Source organism: Pezoporus occidentalis, unplaced genomic scaffold (assembly GCF_034315485.1).
Source record: "Pezoporus occidentalis ecotype Australia unplaced genomic scaffold, CSIRO_AGI_Poc_V1 ctg122, whole genome shotgun sequence".
Classification (NCBI taxonomy): domain Eukaryota; kingdom Metazoa; phylum Chordata; class Aves; order Psittaciformes; family Psittacidae; genus Pezoporus; species Pezoporus occidentalis.
The window spans coordinates 1,935,440-1,962,199 of record NW_026913016.1 but is presented as its reverse complement, the minus strand read 5'-3'; the positions used below and the strand labels follow the sequence as shown (position 1 = coordinate 1,962,199).

General features: G+C 41.9%; 1 protein-coding gene across 2 annotated transcripts in view; it reads left to right on the top strand.

Moving 5' to 3' along the window:
- Positions 1-26,760, top strand: part of GTF2F2 (general transcription factor IIF subunit 2) — a 99,012-nt gene that overhangs the window by 11,540 nt on the left and 60,712 nt on the right. Inside the window, exons 4-5 of one of the 2 annotated variants that reach the window (XM_062607398.1) lie at positions 789-933; positions 12,011-12,049. In XM_062607398.1, the coding sequence (XP_062463382.1) occupies positions 789-933; positions 12,011-12,049 (184 nt within the window). The remainder of the gene's footprint in view (positions 1-788; positions 934-12,010; positions 12,050-26,760) is intronic. The other variant, XM_062607399.1, reaches the window with a different exon arrangement.

The window sequence follows — 26,760 nt, the reverse complement described above, 5'->3', positions numbered from 1 at the left end:
TGTGAGAATCATAGAATGGTTTGGGTTGGAAGGGACCTTAAAGCTCATCCAGTTCCAACCCCCCTGCCATGGGCAGGGACACCTTCCACTAGACCAGGCTGCACAAAGCTCCATCCAACCTGGCCTTGAACACTGCCAGGGATGGGGCAGCCACAGCTTCTCTGGGCAACCTGTGCTGGCACCTCACCACCCTCACAGGGAAGAATTTTTTCCTAATATCCAGTCTAAGTCTACCCTCTTTAAATTTAAAGCTATTCCACCTTCAGGTTTCTTGCTGTGTCCTGCAGCTAAAGATTCTGGCTACCCAGTCCCCCCAGTACTCCTCAGCTCCTGTACTGGGCATACAATGTAAACAATAGTAAAAGAACTGTATTTAAGCCTCTGCATGTGATTCAGGACTCCTCAGACTAATGACACTTGCGGTACATTAGCAATTTTTTTGGAACTCAGCTGTCTCTGTGAAACATTTTAAAGCACTTATACTGAACAGTGTCTGGAAACCTATCATGCTTTACATTTTAATAAGTAAAATCAAATTGTTCTCTGATTTCAGGAGGAAGTAATTTACAATTTTTTTAAAAGATGAGTAGGTTTTAGTAAGTATATGAAAGCTTTGAATTCTGTGTTTCAATAAGAGATCAATATAGTAAGACTCTTATCCCACTTGTTATGTTTTTGCCATTAAAATGTGCTATACTACTCGGGTTTTCTTTCTTTTTGTTTCCCGTAACTTGTAAAGCTGAGTAATTGAGTCTGTTTAGTAACACTGTGGTAATTGTGACTGTTAGGTGTCATTTACTTTGAATGAAGAGCTTGCAAGTATCAATGATATTGGAGGAAAACCTGCTTCAGTCAGTGCACCAAGGGAGCATCCATTTCTTTTGCAAAGTGTGGGAGGACAGACCTTAACAGTGTTCACAGAAACTTCAGTAGGTAAGTTAGAATTCAGCTTATTTGTTACAGTTCCAGTATGTTCTGTGATTCTGTGACAGGGTCATGTTACGCTGTACAGTAGGTTCAGCAGACTGCCTTGTGTGTAGTTCTTGTGTGCTGTAAGATTTTCTACTGAAATTACATGGTTGTGTTCTGGATGTTCTGAGACAGAAAGAAGGTGTCTGCAGAGCATATCTCATTGTCTGCAAAAAGTATCTCAGTTTCAAGCACTTAAGTTTTGGTGTCCCTAGAAGACAAATAATAGTAATACTTTCTGCTACTTCTGTCTTCTGTGGGGCAGAAAGCTACAACATGACAACCTTCTGATTTTTTGATGTCCGTAGGCTGGCAAATAATTGCTGTAACGGCAGTGTGACATTTTATCAGATAAATGGGGGAAGGAGAATTGTAACTCACAGGACAGAGCTAGAATACTTAGTAAGATTGACCACCTCCTTTTAAAAATCCATTTAAAGATTTAATGGCTGAGCACTGAGATATTAAACTACAAATAGTTTGGCTGTCTCAGTTGTGTTTAGAAAGCCGAGCTCTTGCATATTTAGAAATGCAAGCTTTTATGCTACAACTCAGGCACTTTTCATTTGTTATCATCCCTTTCCCTGAAACTAATGTAATTGTGTTACTGGTTTCTCACTTAAAAAAAAATTGTATTTTAGAGTGCGCGACTTGCAGCACTCTAAGAATACTGGAGTTTATAATTCATAGATTACAAATGTGAAAAGATACAGGGAGCAAGTTTTCAAGAATGTAGCAAACAGTGCCTCATCTTTTTCCAGTTCTCTGTGCCTTAACCTCAGAATGCTTGACAAGGGAAAGAGATTTTAGGTGTAAAGATGTATTTAACATTATTTGGTGACTTTTGCATGTTTGATGCAAATCTCGTGGGATTTTGATTTCCAGGACACCTTTTGATACAAAATACTGCTTCAGAAACCTCTGATGATAACTTAATCTGCAGTGGGTGCATATGCTTAACTAGAATGTGGAATATTTGTCATCAGTTAGAATGAAAGTCATTAGAATGTTATGACAAGAAGTTGCCCATTTATTTCTGGTTTACCATCTGTAATACCAGTGTCTCAAAAACTTTAGGTACTTAGAACCTGTCCAATCTTTATGTAATCTTTGATGAAGAAAGACTACAGGGCCTTGGGGAGGATGGTGAAAGAGTCTGGGGCTCAAGTGATCTTCTCCGCACTCCTTCCATCTTCCACTGATGATGTGGGAAGGAATGGGAAGATTCAGTTCATGAACAATTGGCTACGAGACTGGTGCTACAGGCAGGGCTTTGGATTCTTTGATAATGGCTGGTTTTATAGGGCACCAGTCTGGACAATGTCAAGTGAGAAAGGTTTGTCTCACAGAGGCAAAAGGATACTGGGGCACGAATTAGCAGGGCTCATTTGGAGAGCTTTAAACTAGATTCGAAGGGGGATGGGGTTGTTGCTGGGCTTGCCCCAGTGGGGCAGCGCTCCAGAATTAATGAAGACTGGGAGGCCTCCTATAATCCTAGGGTGAAATCGGTGTGCTCAGCTCGCTCCCTGGAATGTCTGTACACCAATGCGCGCAGCATGGGAAATAAACAGGAGGAGTTGGAAACCTGTGTTAAGTCAGGAGACTATGATCTGGTGGCAATTACAGAGACGTGGTGGGACAGCTCACATGACTGGAATATAGTCATGGAGGGCTATGTCCTTTTTAGGAAAGACAGGCCAGCCAGGAGGGGTGGTGGGGTTGCTCTTTATGTGCGGGAGGAACTACAATGCACCGAGTTCTGTCTGGGGACAGATGATGAGCGAGTTGAGAGTCTGTGGGTGAGAATTAAGGGGCAGGCTGGCAGGGGGGATACTGTTGTAGGTGTCTGTTACAGACCACCAGATCAGGGTGAGGAAGTTGACGAGGCCTTCTACAGGCAGCTGAGAGAGGCCTCACAGTCACAGGCCGTGGTCGTCATGGGGGATTTTAACTTCCCTGATGTTTGCTGGAAGGACCACTCGGCAACCCAGCCGCAGTCCAGGAGGTTCCTCCAGTGTGTGGATGATAACTTCCTCCTGCAAATGGTGGATGAGCCGACCAGGAGAGGAGCGCTGCTGGATCTCATCCTCACTAACAAGGAGGGTCTGGTTGAAGCAGTAAGGGTAGAGGGCTGCCTTGGTTGCAGCGACCACGAGATGGTGAAGTTCAGGATCTTGTGTGGTAGGACTAGTAGGATACCAAGTAGAATTGCAACCCTGGACTTTAGCAGGGCAAACTTTGGCCTTTTCAAGCAATTGCTAGGGGAAATCCCATGGGCAAGGCTGCTTGAAGGAAAAGGGGCCCAAGATAGTTGGTTGACATTCAAGGACTGCTTTTTCCGTGCTCAAGATCGGAGCATCCCGACACGTAGGAAGTCAAGGAAGAGGGCCAAGAGACCTGTGTGGCTAAATAGGGAATTGCTGGGTATGCTCAAGTGGAAGAGGAGAGTTTACAGGTCATGGAAGGAGGGGCTGGCCACTTGGGAGGAATATAAGGCTGCTGCTAGGGGATGTAGGAAGGCAGCTAGGAGGACTAAGGCTTCCTTAGAATTAAACCTGGCAAGAAGGGTCAAGGACAGCAAAAAGAGCTTTTTCAAGTACATGGCAGACAAAACTAACACCAGAGGCAATGTAGGCCCACTGATGAACGGGATGGGTGCCCTGGTGACAGAAGATGCAGAGATGGCAGAGTTACTGAATGCCTTCTTTGTCTCTGTCTACTCTGCTGCAGGCAGTCCTGAAGAGCCCTATACCCCTGAGACCTTAGATGAAGTCAGGTCGACGGAGCGACTTGCCTTAGTCGATGAGGAATGGGTTAGAGATCAGTTGAGCAATCTGGACGTCCATAAATCCATGGGTCCAGATGGGATGCACCCGCGGGTGCTGAGGGAACTGGCGGAAGTCATTGCTAGACCACTCGCCATCATCTTTACCAAGTCCTGGGAAACGGGAGAGGTGCCTGAGGACTGGAGGAAGGCAAATGTCACTCCGGTCTTCAAAAAGGGCAAGAAGGAGGACCCGGGTAACTATAGACCGGTCAGCCTCACCTCCATCCCTGGGAAAGTGATGGAACACCTTGTCCTTGGTGCCATCTTAAAGCATATCAAGGATAAGAGGGTTATGAGGGGCAGTCAACATGGCTTCACCAGGGGGAAATCATGTTTGACCAATCTCTTAGCCTTTTATGAGGAAATAACGCGGTGGATGGATGATGGCAGAGCGGTGGATGTGGTCTACCTTGACTTCAGCAAAGCCTTTGACACAGTCTCCCACAGCATCCTCACGGCTAAATTGAGGAAGAGTGGACTGGATGACCAGGTAGTGAGGTGGACTGCGAACTGGCTGAAGGAGAGAAGCCAGAGAGTTGTAGTCTATGGGGCTGAGTCTAGTTGGAGGCCTGTAACTAGTGGAGTGCCTCAAGGGTCAGTACTGGGACCGGTATTATTTAATATATTCATCAATGATTTAGATGAGGGAATTGAGTGTACTATCAGCAAGTTTGCTGATGACACTAAGCTGGGAGGAGTGGCTGACATGCCAGAAGGCTGTGCTGCCATACAGCGAGAGCTGGACAGGCTGGAGAGTTGGGCAGGGAATAACGGGATGAAATATAACAAGGGAAAGTGTAGAGTCCTGCATCTGGGCAGGAACAACCCCAGGTTCCAGTATAGGTTGGGGAACGACCTGCTAGAGAGCAGTGTAGGGGAGAGGGACCTGGGGGTCCTAGTGGACGACAGGATGACCATGAGCCAACACTGTGCCCTTGTGGCTAAGAAGGCCAATGGCATCCTGGGATGTATTAGAAGGGCGGTGGTTAGTAGGTTGAGAGAGGTCCTCCTTCCCCTCTACTCTGCCCTGGTGAGACCCCATCTGGAATAGTGTGTCCAGTTCTGGGCCCCTCAGTTCAAGAAGGACAGGGAGCTGCTGGAGAGAGTCCAGCGCAGGGCAACCAAGATGATTAAGGGAGTGGAGCATCTCCCTTATGAGGAAAGACTGAGGGAGCTGGGTCTTTATAGTTTAGAGAAGAGGAGACTGAGGGGTGACCTTATAAGTGTCTATAAATATATAAAGGGGGAGTGTCACGAGGATGGAGCCAGGCTCTACTCAGTGGCAAACAATGATAGGACAAGGGGTAATGGGTGCAAACTGGAACACAAGAGGTTCCACTTAAACTTGAGAAGGAACTTCTTCTCAGTGAGGGTGACGGAACACTGGAACAGGCTGCCCAGGGAGGTTGTGGAGTCTCCTTCCCTGGAGACATTCAAAGCCCGCCTGGACACATTCCTGTGTAACGTTATCTAGGTGTTCCTGCTCTGGCAGGGGGATTGGACTAGATGATCTTTTGAGGTCCCTTCCAATCTCCAGCATACTGTGTGTGTGTGTGTAATCAACTAAAAATTTTGCATTTCTTAGCAACTAGAAAAAGTTATTCAAGGACCATGGATCTTTTGAGTAGGAGTTATATTAATTGGGAACAAAGGGTAGTTACTGACATTAGAAATGTTTGGAATGAAGCACGGAACAAGCATATACCCTGTCAAAATTGTTTTTGCTTGAGGTTAGCAAGCATCACATGCAGTCAGTGAGTTTTCATGAAACTTGCTTAAATACAAAATGCCTAAAATGTGTTGCTGTTGTATTAAAGCTGGCATTGGCAGCGCAATCGAAAATAAACTTTAATGTGCTTTTCTTGCGTGACTCTTTTTGGTTGTAAAGATGAGTATGACACAGATACTCCAAATTCGTCAAATTTCTTGCAGACACCATGTTCCTGCAGCCACACTCTTGTGTTTAAATGTGTATTGGCAATATGTTTTGAGCTCCAAAGCCAATTTCAACAAGTTTTGTAGTGAATTATGGCTAGTGTGAAGAATCTAGTGTCTGAAGAGTGAAACAAAACTATATGGCTATCCCAACTGAAATAAAGTCTGCTGCCCTGTTTGATGCCAGAAAGTCCACATGGAAAAAAACACTATAATTATATCAAGCATGCAAAAAAAGACTCAATAAAAACTTGCACATCTTTGTGCATCAGTCAATCCACAGTAAGAAGGAGTCACAGGAAATTGAAATTCATTAATTCTTACGTTCACAGACAAGTATTTTTTTTCAAATTAAAATTAGTGTATTTTTGTGAAAGGCATTTGTAATCTGGTTCCATTTTCTTTTGCAAAGTGCACCATGTTACAATATCAAGATGCCAATTTGAACTGTGGGCCAAAGATTAAGCTGTTTTGGAACTGCAGATGGCATGGCTAGTGCTGCATCTGGAAGGATGTGTTTGAGGGATTATGCAAATGAAATATGAATAAAAAAAGTGCTTCATGCACTGCTGACCTCAGTCAATACCCTTCTGGAGGACTGAACCTAAAATGGAGCAAATGGCGTAAATCAGTTGGGTTTCTCCCGTAAAGGGTCTCTTTGGTGGTGGGTTTGTTGGATTGGTTTTGGTTTGTTTTTTTTTCTTCCGTTTTTTTTTTGAGCACATTAAAAGCCCTAAGATCTATTCAGTGTGCTCTTCTCTAATCCTGGGATCCTTGTGTTATAGTGGCCATCTTTTTTTGATGCTGTTTCAGAAAATGAGTGAGGGCTAACAAAGCTGCCTCTGAAATATTTTGTAATCTTGGAAGATGCTGCAGGGAGTTTACATATTCTGGATAATTGAGCACTTCACATTGACTCGTCAGGTCACTTAGAGCAGACAAAAGAGATCAGATTTGACAAGCAGTTTAATTTTTCCTGCATGATGTAATTTCTAGACTTCTGAATGTATTTTCTGTGGGTTTTGTTTTGTCTTAGCTGAACTTGCTTCTAATACCTGTTGTAGTTGAAAGAAGTCCTTTCGCTGTTACATCGTAAACCTCTTAACCTCTGGTGGTCCTGTGTTAGTTAATGGACAGCAGCAGTCTCTTTTGAGGTGCCATTTGTTGTGTCCGAAGTGTAATGAATTGCAGTTTCTTGGTGTTCTGCAGTGTGTAGTAGATCTAGGCTAATATAAAGCTGGGTAAAGTGGATTCCATCCCAGATACTATTAAAAATCTGGTCTATGCTGGCTTTTGTATGTGGTGCACTTTCTGTTTAGACTAGCTGTGGAGTTTCTCCTGTTTCTGTTTCTCTTTTGAAATAGCTCTAATGAATAATACAGAGTACAATACACTCCAAAAGTAGTAATTGCAAAATAACTGTCTACTTCCTTTGCAAGGCTGTTTGCACATGTGAGACATTTTTGTTGTCTTCATTGCTGGGCAAATGACTAAGACCTGCCATGGTGTTCCCGAGCATCAGTTTAGCAAAGCTGGTGGGAAGTGTGGCTTCTGCAGAGGGATCCAAAGCACAGTTGTCTCTTGCTGTCTAGGTCTTGCTGTCTAGGCTGGTTTCAGTATTATTTCAGCATTAAATATGAACTACATTCTGTTCCATAAACATCACCATATGTACATCAACAGTTGCTATGCAACAATGCTATTTGTGCTTCTAGTCATTTTGTCTTATCTTTGTCATCCGCTATCATAGCTGTAATTTTTTGGGTGGGAGGAAAGCAGAGCATTTTGCATATATTTCAATATGTTGTATTGAAGAAAATGAATTTTTCTTATGTGTATGTAGCTAAGAACTACCTAGGGGCCCGATACAGGATATGTTTGGTTAAAATTGTGGTTTTTTTCTGAGCTTCCTACTGGCAGACACCCTGGCATAAGGAAGTGCTATAATTTGACAGTTTCATTCTTGGTTGAAGGAATGGGAACATGCTTTTGTTAAACATTTAACAGGAAACTTTTCTGATTGTGGTTATAAATTAATTCCCTTACTGTTTTAATTGCCTGTCGCTTAATTTTTCTGCCAGCAGGTAGTTTTGGATTACTGGGTCTAAATATAAATAAAAAATGCAGCTATGTTACAGATAATGGTACAAGTTTCTTACTGAGCTAGTTCTTAGACAAAATGTGCTACTAATGTGACTTGGGAAAACACAGACCTTGGCAGGCAATTGCATCTCTAGCTGTAAAGGACTGATGGGTGGAGAGGAAGGTTTTACACTGTAGGCACAAATAAAGTATAAGCTATTTCTGTAAAGTTGGGTGAGATGACTCATTTTATTGAAGTTTTGAATATATCTTCACAACTCCCACTTCATAAGTGGGATTGCCTTAATGCCTCTTTCAGTGACTTTAAATTCCTTCATGCTCATTTCATCGTGTGGAAAGCACAAAATGTTCAGAGAATTCCATTGACAGAATGACTAGCAGGCCTTTGTTTCTGAGCAGCATTCATGCATGGATTGTTTCACTGTTTCATGCTTCGCAGAGGATGGCTATCTCTTAACATTGCATCCTTCTCCGGTTTTCTGAGCCTTCTCTTCTTTCAGAATCTTAACTCATGAAATTCAAATTTTTTTTGTATTCTTGTTCAGTAATACACGTAACTCTGCCTGTATATCTTAGAACAGCTCCTTTATTCCCATACTCTTTGAATCTTCTTGCCTTGTTTTGGATTGATATTTTGTTTTTTTTCCTTTATACAGCTTCTCATATGAAAGATCCTTTTCTGAGTTTGTTTATCAATCACACCTACTGTGTAATGTGCAATGTGCAATTGTATTTCAGGGAAAATGAATATTTGGAGGGTTTTATTCTGTATTTTGTATATTTGTATTTTGAAATATCAGATATCATATTTGTATTTTGAAATATCAGCCATTTAAAGAAATGTGAAATGAAGAAACACTAAATAAAACCCCAGAAGGATGTTTCCTTCATTAAAGCAGTTACTCCTTTAATTACATTTAATTATTTCCAGTAAAATCTGTAGTGCTCAGAATCTTGATGCTGTGTAATATTACTTCCAATCGTATTAGATGAATGTTTGACTTCTGAAATTCCTCATCAAACTGCTATTTAGGAAATAAACATCCCTCCTTCATTGTTCTGTCATCTTAGCTCTGCCTGCTGAGGGGTTTTGGCATATACCTCTCTATATCAGCAGAACTTTCCAGGTGTCTCTGTTTGTTCAGGCTGTCCCTTAAGCACACATTCCACTCTCCAAAATGCTCTGGGGTCTTACTTAATGCTTGTTTGTTCCTTTATGTACTTCAGTCTCTTATGGACTGTTAGCAGAGGAAAACTTAACAGCAGCCTCATGATCAAAAGAAAGAGAAGCAACAGCAGCCTTTCAGATCTCTGCCATTTATGCAGATTTCCAAATATTTCTGAAGATCATAAAGAAGATGCAACCCATGATCAGAAAAGCAGAGTATGACTCAAGCTAATCTAATTACAGACAGCGTTTTGATGGGGCAAAATTCCATATATATTATTGTGACATATGGTCCATTTAGAAAACAACTGAGACTGCTTGGATCATCTTTCTCCTCCATCTCTAAAAGATTGAAATTATATTTATTTACTTCATATGGGTGTTGTGAGGTTTAACAAATTACTGCAAAGTGCGTTCAGCTGGCTGGCAGGGGTAAGCTAATTTTCTTTTCATTTTTGTTATTAAAGATATAGGCTGTTAATTCTTGTACAAATTTAAACAATTGAGATTGGATGCACAAAATATATGGTATGTTAGAATGGGCTCAGTGTGGTAGGAATAGAATTGGCTTTCTGCCTAATTCACCTCCTTAAAATTTCTTTATTTCTTTAAGTCTGACTGTGATAAATTCCCTCCCCCCCCCCCAAGAAAAAACAACCCAACCCTACAAGCAACAACAAAAAATATCCCAACCAACTTGCTGACATTTATCTGTGAATCTTGCATGTTGTGGAGGAGGCTGAGCAGCTGTAATCTGCATTGGGAAAATATATTTAATAGGCAATAGTACAACTTCCTTCACTTTCTTCATTGTATTAGTACAGAGAAGATTTTTAAAGCAGAGACTTTTTTGTTATGATTGTGACCTAGTCATAACAAGACCAAATTGTCCAATGATGAGGAAAAAACCACCACTTTTTTGCAAGGCTTAATTTTTGTCTGTTTTTTTTTGTCTCTGCTCTTGAGGGCAGATTCTGTTGATACCAGTGAGCAAGCACATGCACTCCCCCTGTAGACATGATATACATTTATTTTTATTTGAATCAGAGATGCTGTTAGCAATTTTGAAGTATGATGTCTTATGCCGTAGCTTTGGTTAGGCAGCTAGTCTTTCACTGAAGCAGAATTAAAAAGAAACAGTTTTGAATCCAGCTGCTTCTTCCATTTCAGTTCAGTCAGTATCTTAGTGTGTTTGCATATTCTTCATTATGTCCTCTTTGCTTCTTGTGTGTGTACTAAATGTTTCCTTGATTAAGTTGCAACTCAGTTAGGATATTGGTTAGGTAATAACATTATGCCTTAAGTGTGCTAAATGCACACAAAAAATGATGTCAGTGAAAAGATACATGTTTTTCTCTAAACAGGCTATCCTGCATGTGTGTCTGAATGTTGGCAGGCATCTTAACTTGCTTTGTGAATCCTCATGGGTGGGAAGAGGCCATATAATGATGTTTTCTTGTTGAGAAAGCATGTTGCCTTCAGCTACTAAGACAGCTACTGGTAAAGAAAGAAGGATCTGTGAGATACTGCTTTTTCTGTTTGCGTTAGTCCTCAGGCTGTCAGCCATCTCAATGAGAAAACAGGGCTACCAGCCGTGAAAGCCAGAGAATCAGTGGCATGAAAAAGGTTTTGTAAACTATTTCGTGTTTTCAGTTCTGTTGATACCCAGCTTGTATGTGGCAGAAATGATCAAATGAACTGAACTCAAAAATTACTCTCTGAGTTAGAGCAGTAATTCACTCTTGCCTGGAAGTAAATAGTCTGTAATGATAGCTGTGACATGTCTGAGTTGAAAGCTAAGGATAAGTATATTTCACCATTTTTAAACTGTATTTCAGATAAGTGAAAGTGTTCTTCTTTATTTTCTACCTTAGAAGATGTGTAAAAAGGAGAAATACAGGAAGAGTAGTCAAATTTCAGATTGACAGATTTATGTAGGGGTTTAATTTCATAGGGCTTGGTAAGTGTTAGAACTCAGTTTACCAAAATATATCCACCGGCTGCCATTTCTTGAAATGTGAGATTGGAATTTCATGCAGAAAACTGTTTCTGATTCTGACTCTGCCATTCACCCGAATGATCATCTTTTGACAAGTCATTTTTCGACACTTGTGTCTCTTTTTTTTCTTCAATGCGTATTTATATTCTCTGCCCTGTGAAACAGGAGATGTCTTTGATTATGTGGGTTTATTTCCTAACCTGCTGGGCTATAGTACCATTTGAGGTCAAATGATAAGAAAGAGAATCATAGGGTCACAGAATGGTTTGGCTTAGAAGGGACCGTATGATCTTCCACTTCGAACCCCCCTGACATGGGCAGGGACACCTTCCACTAGACCAGCTTGCTCAAAGCCCCGTCCAACCTGGCCTTGAGCACTACCAGGGATGGGGCAGCCACAGATTCTCTGGGCAACCTGTGCCAGTTCCTCAACACCCTCACAGTAAAGGATTTCTTCCTGATGTCTAATCTAAATTTACCCTCTTTTAGTTTAAAAGGAACCCTTTGTCCTGTCACTACATGCCCTTGTAAAGGGAAAGATTGAAGAATACTTATCTGCAGAAAGGGTAGAGAAGAGGTTGGTCAAGTTAAAAAATTCACCAGTGCCAATTAAGAGCATTCTTTTGCAGAACTTTGATTTTTTCTTATTTTTTAAATACCCCAAAATAATGTTGATCTGTCCAGAGTGTGATAAATGGATACTATCCATTGCTTAAGCATAACCCTACTACTGATTTTGTATAAATGTGTAACTTCATTCTTGAATAAATGCCGGTCAGAGGTGTAATAGAGTTCTCTCATTGAAGTTGTGAATTTGCGTGCTAAAGATGTTTATTTTTTTGTTCCCGTTGGCAAATTATCCTTCAGAAAACAAATTTATAAACATCAGTCAAACCTAGTGATTGTGATTTTATCATCATTTACCTTTCTTTGCTTTGCAACCCACTTTGTCATTTCACATAATCAACATAGAAACATTTCCTTTTTTGTTCGTTTGTTCTTTCTCCAGAAAGCCAACCAGAAGAAAAATCTGAAAGCAGCAGCACTGGTGAGTATGGACACTTTCTTTGCAACACTTGAGAAATTAATTATGACTGCAGCTTTTCAGTTCTACTTTTCAAGAAAAAGGAGTCTTTTTTTTGTTATATTTGTAGGGTAGAATACCATAAAATTGAAACATGACTTCATAAACTGATCATCTGCTGTGACTAAATGCTTAAATTACTTATTTTATTTAAACGAAGGGGAATATAATGATGAGGGAGAGATTTAGAAATGTAATGTTCTTTGGAATGTTATTTTATATTATTTTCTTTATTCCTCAACTTTTTTATTTTTTCTAGGTTCATTGACTCTGTTTTTAAGTTTGAATTCTTTCCTCTCAATTGGAAAGTCTGGCAAATTTCCAGATCTTTTATTATTTGATCTTAATTGCACAGGCTGAGCAGTCAGAAAAAAAAAAAAGGTAGTGTTCTAGTATTGTACTTTATTCAGTTTTTCTAATAAAAATGAAATTCTTGTGAAAGACTTATCAGTTCTTCGGAAAGAATCAAAAATGGTTAGTTCCCTGATATTGCCTTCCAGTTACATATTAGTCAGTCCAATGATATCTTGGGTAGAGTTAAAAATTCTAAGGGTGTTTCCCAAACTGCCGTTGCTAGAGTAAAAGTGTTGGGATTTTTACACAGTTCAGAGTAGTAAATAAAAGTATTGCCCTTTGATTGGTATTTTTGTGTAAGATGGGCAACATGCTTATTTCATGTAGGATAGCAGCCTTAGGAATCTAAATATTTTATTTCAGGTCTGTGGCAGGCTTCCTTTATAGCCACTGAAGGACATCGTTCCAGAAAGTCTTACTCTAACATAGGTATATCCGAGTGCAATTCCTCAGCAGCTGGAGCAAAGCTCTCTTTGAGGCTCTGTGTTCCTAGCTTGCTGCTCCCTTCTCTTCTGCTAAATCCTTTGGGTTTGCATTACTGAAATTCCCAGGTAGGTACACAACAGCATGAGAATCTTACAGTGTCAAGTAGTATTTAACAAAAATCTCCTTTTCTGCTTTTATTAAAAAGGTGTTTCAAAAATAACATTAACGTACTAGCGCAAGTAAATGCCAGTGTTAGGAAGAGCCTGTGAACCTGGGAAACTAGGCACAGCTAACACAAAATATATAGACAAATCTCAGTTTTGTTAGTAGAAGGATTACCTCTGATGCACGCATATTAAGTAGTATTGGAAGTGGGCTGGCACTCGTAAGTGGTAATGGCAGAGGCAGCAGATGGACTGGGAAGAGTCTCATGCCTTTCTTAAAAAGCAGTTCCTAAGCAGAAGAGTAATGCTGGTGGGTTTTCAAAATGTCTTCTTGAAAGTAGTTTTTTGGACACTTTAACATGGAGATACCTGTTTTTTTAATATTTTTTATTTGAATTTCATTTCAGCATCAGATATTGTCAAAAGTGTATACTTTGTGTCTGCGAAGAGTAGGGTTTGGGTTTTGTTTTATTTAGGATGGAATTCTGTATAATATTGAGATTCATTTTATTACACTGGCTTAAGCATAGCAAAACACTGGTGTTAGAACTGTTATAGCCTGTAAACTTGTACTGAATCCACAGTGTGTTTTATAGCTTGCCATTTTCCCAATTACTTATTAAAATCTGGTCACTGGTTATATGTTAATCATGGTGCAGTTTTAGGGTTATATAGGGCTACTTCTAGAGGTTAGCTTTTATCCCACTTGAAAGCTGAGACTCACTGCTGTGGGATGTCTCAGATAAAACAGATCTTGAGAGATTAACTGCTAAAATGAATCAGAATTTTGACACTTACATTGCATTTCTCTGATGTCCCTTAGTTGTAGGGGCACACCCTGGTTTTGCTTTGCTTGTGGAGTTTTTATTCTGTTTGGGTTTGCGTTTGAATGGTCGTCTGCTCTTCACTCTTGGTGTCTCCTTGTTCTGCAAATACTGTGTAAGATGGTCACGTGTTTAGTTGTTTGTATTTTTGCTTCGGTCAGAAGAATGAGTTACTGTATGCTGGAGTCTATTTAAATATGCTGACAAGATTAGTGCTAAACCCATTTGATGGAATCAGGCTGGTTGTGGATTCAGTTTCTGAGTAAATGGTAGGTGATTACACTGCAGCATTTAAAGGAGGAGTCTTGGCCATCAATTGCACTTCTTTGCCTATTCTTTTTTTTTTCTGAAAATCATCATGAAACTCAGATGACATTTTCCAAACTGCCTTTCAAGTAATTCAGGTTATGGAGTGCTCCATTTTGCTGTTAATCTACTTTATTTTGGACTGCATAAGTACTTTGAGGCAAAGATGGTATCTTTTATGCATTTATGTAGCATTTAAGTATAAGAACACCCAGGTGACTGCTTTTGGGTATTACTATAATAAAAGTATGTAAGGTTTATGTGTAGTTTGATAGTAGATAAAGGAGGTAAATGAGGTAAATAACATTCAGAAATCCTTTGATTTACATGCTTAAGAAGTTCCCCGACACTTTTGCATTGGTACTATAAATCTTCAGAATTTTTAATGTTGTGAATTGTTAGTATTAAATGTGACAAATCAGATTTATTGTCACGATGGTTGTAAACCACTTACTGAAATGTGAGATAGTACCAGCACTGCTATTCTACTTGATACCATTTGGAGAGAAATGACGTGATCCTGGGTCAGTCCAAAGGTTGGCTAGCTGGTATCTTGTCCTTGGTGGTGGTCAATAGCAGATGCCTTGGGAAGAGTATAAGAATGATGTGAAAACATAGTGATACTTCCCCAAAATACTTCTTCTAGCCTTTAATGATTCACAGTTCAGAGAGATCCAGAGCCAGGGGTGATAGTGTTTTATTTAACAGGTCCTCATGGATTTTCCTTCTGTGAAATATCCCTGTTTGTTGAGCCCATGTAAACCTGAAGTATCCATAATATCTTGAATGATGCTATGGTTGTGGTCAAAATATTCAGGAATTAAGATAAACGTGGAACAAATTTACTGAAACTAAGTTTGAGCTCCTTTCGCATCATTTTAGGTCACTTTTTCCATACAGATATCCTATTTGATTAGTGCTTATGATGAGCAGTGCTTGGTGATTCAGCCAGTATTCTTTAGTGCCTGAAGGCTGGTTTCTGTCAGATAGGAAAGGAGTGTAGCAAACTGCACACTCAGCTAATGGAAAAGAGAAATGAGAATTGGCTTTGTTTGTTCCTATATGATGATGAGCAAGTGATTTAAACTAAAATATGTATAAGTAGTTCCTGTTTGCATATGGCTTTGCTTGCACCTGCCTCTAGGTGCTACTGGAGGTGACAGAAGTTGTGAATACCAGTCATTTGTGACAGTTAAAGTGTGACGTGCTCCTCATCTCTCCCCAGATAAAAATACCCAGAAGCTGCTGTCGTGAGTCTGTGTAGTGTGTTAAGAATGATGTAAAGAAATGCCTTCTCACGTAAGAGCAAATGTAACTAGGTACTGTCCTTGTGCAAGTGCGTAAGTGAAAGTTGCACAGGCAGCAATTGATTATGTTACCTAACCTTTGAGAATGTAGTTTTGAAAGCACAGCATTGTTTTTGGGCGGGAGGGAGATGTGTGAGGAGGTATTATCCAGGTCTGTACGCAATGTACAGATGCACCTTCTTCTTTAAGAATGTGTGTGTCAGGCAGTGTTATGTGCAACCTCCTAGTTGAAATTCCTGAACCACCTTCAAGCGAATTGAACTCCTGGTGAATCCAGATTTCATCTCTTGAAGTCTCTAATGTAAGTTTATAGCAAATACTGGCCTTCACTTCTTAATGTGCATTAGGACAAGGTGTTAGTCTTTTCTTTTCCCTAAAGCTGCCAGTGAGTAGTACAAGTGCCTTCTAGTGAAGGGAGAGGCACCACTGGAATAATTTCTGAATTTACTTTTATTAAAAGAAATAAATTATCTGAGCTGCTGCAGACAGTACAGTGTGAATCTAGTATTAAAATGTTGCCAGTTGTTAATGTGCACTTGCAGAGACAAATATACACTTGAATTGTCCTTAGATGACACTTGCTTCATTTTTTGATGTTGCAATCAGGTTGTTGTTTGTACATGTATCAGAATATTTGAAATTCAATGTAAGCACGTTGATAAACACTGAACTGCAAGAGGCAAAATCAGTGATTTTTTGTTAAAGGGACAGAGTTCTTACATTAGAACATAGGACTGTGTAAAGCTGCTAAATGCACATTTGATTTTCTTTAAAGCAGTTAACATACTAATTTTACTTCAGAAGTGAAATTCTAACTGAAAAATTATCAGGAGGGATAAACCAGTAATTCTTAATTTAAATACTAGCTTGCAACTCAGTGTTGAAGATAACTTATTTATGCAATCTGCCATTTTCAAGCCACAGAAAGACTTTTGTCTTGAAATTATAATTTGTTTTGTTGGCAAGTAAATGCAACAACGCTTAAAGTACAAGCTTCCTAGTAGTTTTCCAGGAGCCATAATGAGTAATGAGACTCCATTTGTAGCTGGTAAAACACACAAAGAAGCAACAGTTCCTGCTTTAAGGTGTATGTAGTCATTGTCTATCATGCTGGTTATAATATATATTATATATATATATATATATAAAGAATCATGGAGTCATAGAATGGTTTGGGTTGGAAGAGACCTTAAAGATCGTCTAGTTCCACCCCCCATGCCGTATATGACAAATATATATAATACATATATAATTATATATATTAGATATACTGGTTATAATAAATGTGGTGGAGAAACAGGGAAGGTGCACTGGTAGAACAGCAAAAAGGATATGGATTTAATGTAGGTCAACACTAACTGGAGTTAAATTTTTTAAGAACTTGCCTTTGTGTGGCCTTCGTGTTCTTAAGGACTGGCTATTTATTTTAGTATACTGTAGGAATATTCTAACATTTATATTTGCCTGAGCGGCACTGATGTATGCATTGTCACGCAGCCTCTATCCTGAGAACAGTCCCCAATATAAATCAGTGGGAGTCAATCCCAGAAACCTGTGCTGTCTGTTAGTGATGTCTATGTCCAGCTTGTCGAAGTACTATACTAAGCAGAAGCATGCTGTTGGCTCGTATCAGAGTTCTTGGTCTTCCTTTCTGGCTCTTGAGAGATCCCATGAATTTCAGCTGTGCCTGGCATCACAGATCATGACTCCACAAATGGGTTTGTGTTTGTCTTCTGTGAGCTGATTATCGGAGCTCACCCACCTGCTAGTATGATCACATCCGATGGGTTCAGACCTTTGTAGTATTGCAAATTAGAACCTTGAGTGATGGATCAAAGGGGCAGAGGGAGATCAAATGCTTGCTGCATTGGCCCGTGAAAAGCTGGCATGTAGCTGATGTAAAACTAGCAGGAGGCAGTTTCAAAGTAAATAAAAAGGTGGTTCTGCATTCAGGATATAATTGAGCTATTGAATTCTTTGCCAGAAGATGTGGATGTGTAGGTGGTATTTGCTAAAGGCTTACGTGACCTTAGGGAAATCAGAGAAAATCCGTGAAAGGGTACTAAGCTTGAGAGGACATCTGATTTAAGAGATCCCAATCCACAAAAGCCTGGTGAACACTGGGATGCGTACCCAGTGGAAGAATCATACATGGCTGTGCTGTCCTTAGGCTTCTTCATAGATAATTTGCTTTTGGCCACTTTGCTGGAGTCATGATGCTGAGCAAAGCAGACCTTTAGTCTGATCCAGTACTGTTACTCTCAGGCTCTGCTTCCCTCTGTTACACAGCTTGCATCAGGGATAGTTGAAGTATCTTCTTTTTAACCATGGAAGTAACTTTTTGAGAGGGAAGGCAATGAAGGCAAAGAGCAACTCTTCTAATGTTATGTGTATTCATTTTCTTCTGCCTTTGCTAGCTGCAGCTGTGAGAGCACTGGAGGCTTTAGCACAGTTGACTTGAGCTTTGTGTGTGCTTGAGTATGGAAACAATCTACCAGAGCTCATTTTGTGTTCTTCCTCAGTTATAAGGCTTTTCCAGCCCCAGCATCATGCCAACAGCCATGGTGATAACAGGAGCTGGAACGGTGTGTAGCTGTGCCACAGCATATTGTCTTACTCATGGAGATTGTCTTAGGGATTTCTGTATGCTGTGAGTAAACTCTAAAGTCATCATCTGTGCTTGGCAGAAAAGTCTTACAGAGATGGACTTTTATCATCATGTGAGAACGCATAAAAGAGACTGCATGTTAGATTTCTGCCCTCTTGGGAAAGAACATTATTTGCTGTTCATTTTAGAAAATGTTTTGGAAGTACCACAAGACCTGGCAATACTGCAGGCCTTAGATAAAGTTAGTATTGATAACACTCTTAACCCACGAGTACCTTTTTCTCTCTTTAGCTGATTCTTACCAGCTTGGCTTCCAGGCTCCTCTGAAATTACCAGTTTCAGCACTGATAAAATGTACTACTTTGTCTCTAATACTTGCCAAAGGCTTTCTTTAAGTAGTAGAGAGGTAATAAATGATTGGGTTTGGTGTTAGAGTTGCTTCTGTTTACATTTTTTTGATGCTTAGCCTGTTCATTGCTAGTTTGTTTGCTTAATTTTTCTTCCTAATTAAAAGAGTCTGTACCCACCTCTGACCTGTGCTTTTTTTCCTTTATCTGTTCGCTATGGTACAACATCAAGAGCCTCCTTTGAGACAGCAAGCAGCTTTCTGTGGAGCTGTGACAGTAGATCTGTAGCTCAATGTCTTCTATTAAAAATTTTTAAAAAATGGGAATTTCTCTGACTCCTGCTGCAAAAAAGAAAATTGTCTTTCTGAAACCTGACATACAAAAAGCCAAAAGAGAATTTTATATTATTTATTTTCTTAATTTGTTTTAATGTAGTGCTTTCAGGATAATTAGATGTTACTTGTGTTATACACCCGCAGTGTTGCACTGTGTTGGCATCTGCCTTCTCCATGTCGTGGTTTAAACCCTAGCCAGACAGCTTGTTCACTCACTCCCAGTGAGTGGTGAAGGGCTGGAAGCAATCGAGGCCCCCCCCCCACCCCGGGGCTCACCCCTTCCCCGCTCCGGAGGAACGGGGAGGAGGATCGAAAGAGTGCAACTCCTACGGGTTGAGACAAAAACAGTCCAGCAACCAATGAACAACACAAATCACCACCGCTACCACCTACTACAACAATGATAAGAGAAAATAACAAGGGAAGAGAATACGATACCACCGGCCAAGAAATGAGTCCCACCCGGAAGCCCGTGTCCTTCCGGGTAACTCCCAGTTACCCCCCACCCCGGGCATGACATGCTGTGGTATGGAATACCTCTTTGGCTAGCCCGGGTCAGGTGTCCTGTCTCTGCTTCCTCCTGGCTTCCCCTCCTCCCTGGCCGAGCATGAGCCTCACAAAGTCCTTGGTCAGGGTAAACATCACGTAGCAACAACCGAAAACATCGGTATCACCAGCACTGTTCCCAGGCTGGAAGTCAAAACACAGCACTGCACCAGCTACCACAAAGGAGAAACATGACTGCTACTGCTGAACCCAGGACATTATCCACCCCTTATTCCATACCATTCACGTCATGCTCAGATCCCACATTTTCAATACACCATTGCTCTCCCACATATATACATCCATATACACACAGACCAAGAGAAAAAAAATCATTTTCTTAGTACATGGACCAATCCCTATAATACTGCCAAGTCCATTCGGTCCACGATGTCAGGTTCCATCTCTTGTAACAATCTTTCAGGGCAGGAAAGGCTGTGTGCAGTATTGGATCGTTGCCTGCTGATGCTGGTGGTTTCTTTACTGTGGAACTCATCCGGTTCTATCAAAGTCCATTCTCTGTTGGGATGATGGTTAGAGGAAAGTCAGGGCTAGTCGCTGGTGACCTGGAGACATCTAGTTGATGGGCTATAAAAGTATTACACAGCAGGCAACAGCATACAATTAAGTTCATTGGCTGTTTTCCCCTAAAATCAAATCCCCTTGAGGTATACATCGGACTTCCCCATCTTCCCGCATTACCCACCAAGTATATTCAGGTCCCTGAGCAAAAGCAATCCCACGAGTGGGTTTGCCTTTACCTGAAGCAGGAATAACCCAGACTGTCTTCCCCAGCAAATTCTTCATATGCACCACGGGAACGTTGTCCCCCTCTACAATATGTAAAAGTTCTGACTGGGCTGGGCCGGCCCTGTTGGCAGATCCTCTGGTGTTGACCAACCAGGTGGCCTTTGGTAAGTGTGTATCCCAATGCTTGAAAGTTCCCCCACCCATTGCTCTCAGTGTAGTTTTTAACAGCCCATTGTACTGTTCGATTTTCCCAGAGGCTGGTGCATGGTAGGGGATGTGATATACCCACTCAATGCCATGCTCTTTGGCCCAAATATCTATAAGGTTATTCCGGAAATGAGTCCCATTGTCTGACTCAGTTCTCTCTGGGGTGCCGTGTCACCACAAAATCTGTTTCTCAAGGCCCAGGATAGTGTTCCAGGCAGTGGCATGGGGCACAGCGTATGTTTCCAGCCACCCGGTGGTTGCTTCCACCATGGTAAGCACATGGCGCTTGCCTTGGCGGGTTGGTGGCAGTGTGATATAGTCAATCTGCCAGGCCTCCCCATATTTATACTTCAACCATCGTCCTCCATACCAAAGAGGCTTTAACCGCTTGGCTTGTTTAATTGCAGCACATGTTTCACACTCATGAATAACCTGGGCAATAGTGTCCATTGTTAAGTCCACCCCTCGATCACGGGCCCATCTATATGTTGCATCTCTGCCCTGATGGCCTGAAGTGTCATGGGCCCACCGGGCCAAAAATAATTCACCTTTATGTTGCCAGTCTAAGTCCATCTGAGCCACTTCAATCTTAGCCGCTTTATCCACTTGTTGGTTGTTCTGGTGTTCCTCAGTGGCCCGACTCTTGGGTACATGGGCATCTACATGACGTACCTTCACCACCAGGTTCTGCACCCGGGCAGCAATATCTTTCCACAGTGCAGCAGCCCAGATGGGTTTACCTCTGCGTTGCCAGTTGCTCTGCTTCCATTGCTTCAACCACCCCCACAGGGCATTTGCCACCATCCATGAGTCAGTATAGAGGTAAAGTACTGGCCACTTTTCTCGTTCAGCGATGTCCAGGGCCAGCTGGATGGCTTTCACCTCGGCAAACTGACTCGATTCACCCTCTCCGTCAGCAGTTTCTGCAACTTGTTGTCCAGGACTCCATACAGCTGCCTTCCAGCTGCTTCCTACAGCTGCCTACCCATCAGTAAACAAGGCATACTGCTTTTCACTTTCTGACAGTTTATTTTATGGTAGGGCCTCTTCAGCACGCATCACCTCCTCCTCTGGTGGCATTCCGAAATCTTTGCCCTCTGGCCAGTCCATGATGGCTTCTAGAATGCCTGGACAACTGAAGATTTCCTATTCGAGTTCGTTGTGTAATTAGTGCAGCCCATTTACTCCATGTAGCATCAGTTGCATGATGTGTAGAGGAGACCCTGCCTTTGAACATCCAGCCCAGCACAGGCAACCGGGGTGCCAGGAGGAGCTGTGCTTCAGTGCCAATCACTTCCGAAGCAGCTCGAACCTCTTCATAGGCTGCCAGTATCTCTTTCCCAGTGGGGGTGTAGCTGGCCTCAGATCCTTTGTATCCCCGACTCCAAAAGCCAAGGGGTCGGCCTCGAGTCTCCCCTGGAGCTTTCTGCCAGAGGCTCCAGGTAGGACCGTTCTCCCCAGCTGCAGTGTACAGTACATTTTTTACATCTGGCCCGGTCCGGACTGGTCCAAGGGCTACTGCATGAACTGTCTCGCATTTAATTTGCTCAAAGGCTTGTTGCTGCTCAGGATCCCATTTAAAAATTATTCTTCTTCCAGGTCACATGGTAGAGAGGGCTTACAATCGAACTGTAATTTGGGATGTGCATTCTCCAGAACCCCACTGCACCCAAGAAAGCTTGTGTTTCTTTCTTATTAGTTGGTGGAGACATTGCTGTTATCTTGTTGATCACATCTGTGGGGATCTGTCTACGTCCATCTTGCCATTTTATTCCCCAAAATTGAATCTCCTGTGCAGGTCCCTTGACCTTATTCTGGTTTATGGCAAAACCGGCTTTCAGCAGGATTTGGATTATTTTCCTCCCTTTCTCAAAGATTTCTTCCGCTGTATTGCCCCACACAATAATGTCATCAATGTATTGCAGGTGTTCTGGAGCTTGCCCCTGTTCCAGTGCAGTCTGGATCAGTCCATGGCAAATGGTAGGGCTGTGTTTCCACCCCTGGGGCAGTCGGTTCCAAGTGAACTGGACACCCCTCCAAGTAAAAGCAAACTGTGGCCTGCACTCTGCTGCCAAAGGAATTGAGAAAAATGCATTGGCAATATCAATCGTGGCATACCACTTGGCTGCCTTTGACTCTAGTTCATACTGAAGTTCTAGCATGTCCGGTACGGCAGCACTCAATGGTGGTGTGACTTCATTCAGGCCACGATAGTCTACTGTTAGTCTCCATTCTCCATTAGACTTTCGCACAGGCCATATGGGGCTATTGAAGGGTGAGCGGGTCCTGCTGATCACCCCCTGACTCTCCAGTCTACGGATCAGCTGATGGATGGGAATCAGGGAGTCTCGGTTGGTGCGATATTGCCGCCGGTGCACTGTTGTGGTCACAATTGGCACTTGTTGTTCTTCAACTTTCAGCAACCCCACAACGAAAGGATCCTCTGAGAGACCAGGCAAGGTGGACAGCTGCTCAATTTCCCCAGTCTCCAAAGCAGCAATACCAAAAGCCCATTGGTACCCTTTTGGGTCTCTGAAGTACCCTCTCTTGAGGTAGTCTATGCCGAGGACGCATGGAGCCTCAGGACCAGTCACAATAGGGTGCTTTTGCCATTCCCTCCCAGTCAGGCTGATTTCAGCCTCCAGCACAGTCAACTCTTGGGATCCTCCTGTCACTCCAGAAATATAGATGGGTTCCACCCCTTGACAGCTTGATGGCATCAGGGTACACTGTGCACCGGTATTTACTAGAGCCTTATACTTCTGTGGGACTGATGAGCCAGGCCATCTGATCCACACAGTCCAGTAAATCCGATTGTCCCCTACCTCCACCTGGCTGGAGGCAGGGCCCCTCTAATGGTCATCACAGCGTTGGACACTTAAGTCGTGTTGAAAGGGATTATTCTTCATTATCACAGGAGCTGGAGTAAAATCAGCTCTTCCACTCCATCTGGGAAACTGCTCACCAGAGACTGAAGCTGTAGCTCTCATGGGATGATCAGTCTTGGCCCTTGCTCCCCTCTTCAATTCACTCACCCATTCCTCCAAAGCTGACGTAGGTTTTCCATCCCACTTTGTCATGTCTTCTCCGTGATCCTGCAGGTAAAACCATAGGGTAGCCCGTGGCGTATACCTCCTGTATCACCTCTCTCGAACAATAGGATGCCTTTTGTTAATAGCTGAGACGTGTGTTGGTACACGTGAGGAGCTGGATAAATCAGATAGATCGTCCCTCAATTGTCTGAGGTCCTGGGACAGTTTTTCCACAACTGAGGTGATGGAAGGGGTGAGATTGTCTTCGAACTCTCGGAGTTTATGAACCATTTCATCCACTGTTAGTGGTACTATGTCATTCCAGGTTACTGTTGCCAGTGAATGGGCATATGATGATGGTGCATTCCGTGTAAGTTTTCGCCACATGGGTCGTGTACATTCAACTTCATCTGGATCTATGGGTATATCCTCGTTATTTGGCTTGATGTGATAGAGCATCTCTACGATGGCCGATTCCCTCAGAGACTGGATGTCTTTGTCTATAGTAGTCCACTTGGCCGAATGATTCATAACATCGTCCTTTTATGGAAACTTTTCTTTCACAGCTGCCAAGAGCTGCCTCCAAAACTGAGAGACTTTTTCTCTCTTGCAATTCCCCCTTCTCTAGCAAGTGATCCCAGCTCTTTGGCTAGCCCGGGTCAGGTGTCCTGTCTCTGCTTCCTCCTGGCTTCCCCTCCTCCCTGGCAGAGCATGAGCCTCACAAAGTCCTTGGTCAGGGTAAACATCACTTAGCAACAACCGAAAACATCAGTATCACCAGCACTGTTCCCAGGCTAGAAGTCAAAACACAGCACTGCACCAGCTACCACGAAGGAGAAACACGACTGCTACTGCTGAACCCAGGACACTCCATAAACCCAAGGCCCTCAGGTGGCAGTTATTGACATGGAGTCCCTCCGCCTTCCTCGTCATCATCTCACAGTGCTCAGATATTGTAAGCTCTCTCCCCACAGTGCTTTCTCCCCATCCTTGCTGCTTGGGGAATGCAGCCCTGCAAGCTTCCCTGAGTATAAGGCCCACAGCTTTAGGAAGACCCTTGGATCCTCATCTTCCTGGGGCATTTCTCTAGCAAGAACGCTTGGGCTTTTAAATCTCAATTCTCAACTCTCTGGTGTGCTTCTGTGGCTGGTGAAGTGCCACCCCTTTACAGAAGACATTGAATCTCCCTTCAGGTGATGTAAGCAAGAAAGCCTGCCACCTCTTTTTGGCCCAGTTTTCCACATCTGGAACAAAGCTGCTGTTGAAGGCTTGGGTTGGGGTGGTGTCATAAGGCAAAAAATGATGCATCCTAGGAAAGAGTAGAGATCTAATTTTTCAGGTAACTGAAGTAAAACCATAGAATGGTTTGGGTTGGAAGGGACCTTAAGGATTATTGATTTCCAGCCCCCCTCCCACGGACAGGGACACCTTCCACTAGCCCAGGTTGCTCAAAGCCCTGTCCAACCTGGCCTTGAGCATTGCCAGGAATGGAGCAGCCACAATTCCTCTGAGCAAGCTGTGTCTCAGTCTATCACCACCTCACAGTGAAGAATTTCTTCCTTATATCTAATCTAAATCTATTCTTTTTCAGTTTAAAGCATTCTCAGTTAAAGCCTAACCCTTGTCCTGTCACTGCATGCCCTTGTAAAAAGTCCCTCTCCAGATTTCTTGTAGGTCCCTATATAATAAAAATATGTATATATAATAGCATATTTACATATATTAATAAATATGTATGTAGCAATATAAAATATCTATTGTATGTAATTTATATTTATATAATATTTTATATAATATGTATAATGCTTTAGGTCGAACTAGTGGAATCACCCTTTACTGTCCACAAAGATGGTGGGTTCACGAACTCTCTGTAAACCAAGGTCCTGTCCCCCAAAGTCATTTATGTTTCACCAGTGAACAAGGCAATACCATAGTCATTTTTAATGTTATCAGAAGTTTACATACCTTCAGGATGGCTAAATTTATAACAGTCATCATCTAACTACTTGGTTTTGAAACCTTAACATGTTGAGCTTGCATGTCATTGTGTGCTAATAGTGTTTTAAATGAGTAGCTGCTATGTACAGCTGTAATTATTGTACCTGCTTTGTGAATGATTTTGTGTCTGAAGTCGAAGAGCAGTATTCTCTTCTGAAGCTTAAAATGAACAAGTGTGGCGTTAAATGATAATGGCAATGATGTTGAACTGTTACCAGCAGAGATGGAAACAGCTTTTTGGGAGACTGTTGCTTTAGCTGTGTGTGGTACTCCTACTAAACACATTTTTAGGAAAAGACATCCACTGTCTAGTTCCACAGGATATTATGCAATTTCCCTCAGAAAGAAAGAGAGCTGTGCTTTCTTTTTCCGAGTGCTTGCTCATCTGCATTCTTCAGGTGTCATCATACATCTCCCTCCTACTTTCCCCAGTCCTTGCTGTGCTGCTTGTTTTCTGGCATTTTATTGCGAATGATGATGGTTTATAGCAGCAGTGTTCTGCAACGGTGTTCTTTGTGATATACCAGCACAGAGGACTTGGAGAACATCTATTTCGAAAGTAATTAAAACCCATAATGTTCATTTTCTGATCTTAAGTTTCTTGTGCCATATCGATGGCTTTTGTCTCAACCTTGTGAATTACGCAAGCCTATCTCTTCATATGAAAACACCTTCAGGTTTATAACTAGTAGTCCCTTCCCTGTCAATAGTAATTTCTGTCCTTTGTTGCAGGACAGGAGACAAAATAAGGGTTAGGCAATAATTATTTATCAAAGATGAAACAGTTCTAGCTGAAGAAAATAATACTTATTTTGTCATAGACCCAAGTTAACTTGTCCCCTTCGTCCCCAAGCCTGATTCATAAGTCAACTGAATCAGGGCAACATGACACTTCTACCCAAGTAAATTCATGGATGAGGCACTGCCATTATTAAATTGTAGTATTTGTTGCCTGCCCTTATTCTGCTTGTATACTAATGGGGGGAGGAGGAGGAAGATCATTTTCTTCAGCTGTTCTCATCTTACTGAATAGAAACCTTGTAATGCTTGTAAGAGGTGAAAATAACAGTACCACTGATTGCTGCAAATGATGATGTAATTTTTTCCCCTTTAAGATCTAGAAAAATATTGCCTACTGTAGAAAAGAAGTGACCAATTGTCACTTACACAGTCGTATTAAGTACAAATGTAAAAAGGCAATTAAAAATAAGACATGAGTGAAAATGTCAATAACGCAATTATGACGCTGTGAAACACTGGTCAGTGGGTGAGCAGGTACTGAAGGTGTAGCTGGAGCTATAATTTGACCTTGTGCAGCCTGCACATTTCACAGCATCAGTGCTACCTCCAGAAACCACATCTGGCTCTAGAAGTCACTGGGCAGTAAATGGCTGGAGACTGAGGAAGTACTTCAAGGGAATATCTTATATATTTTTTTTTCCTGGGTTTATCTTCTTACCTAGGCATCCCT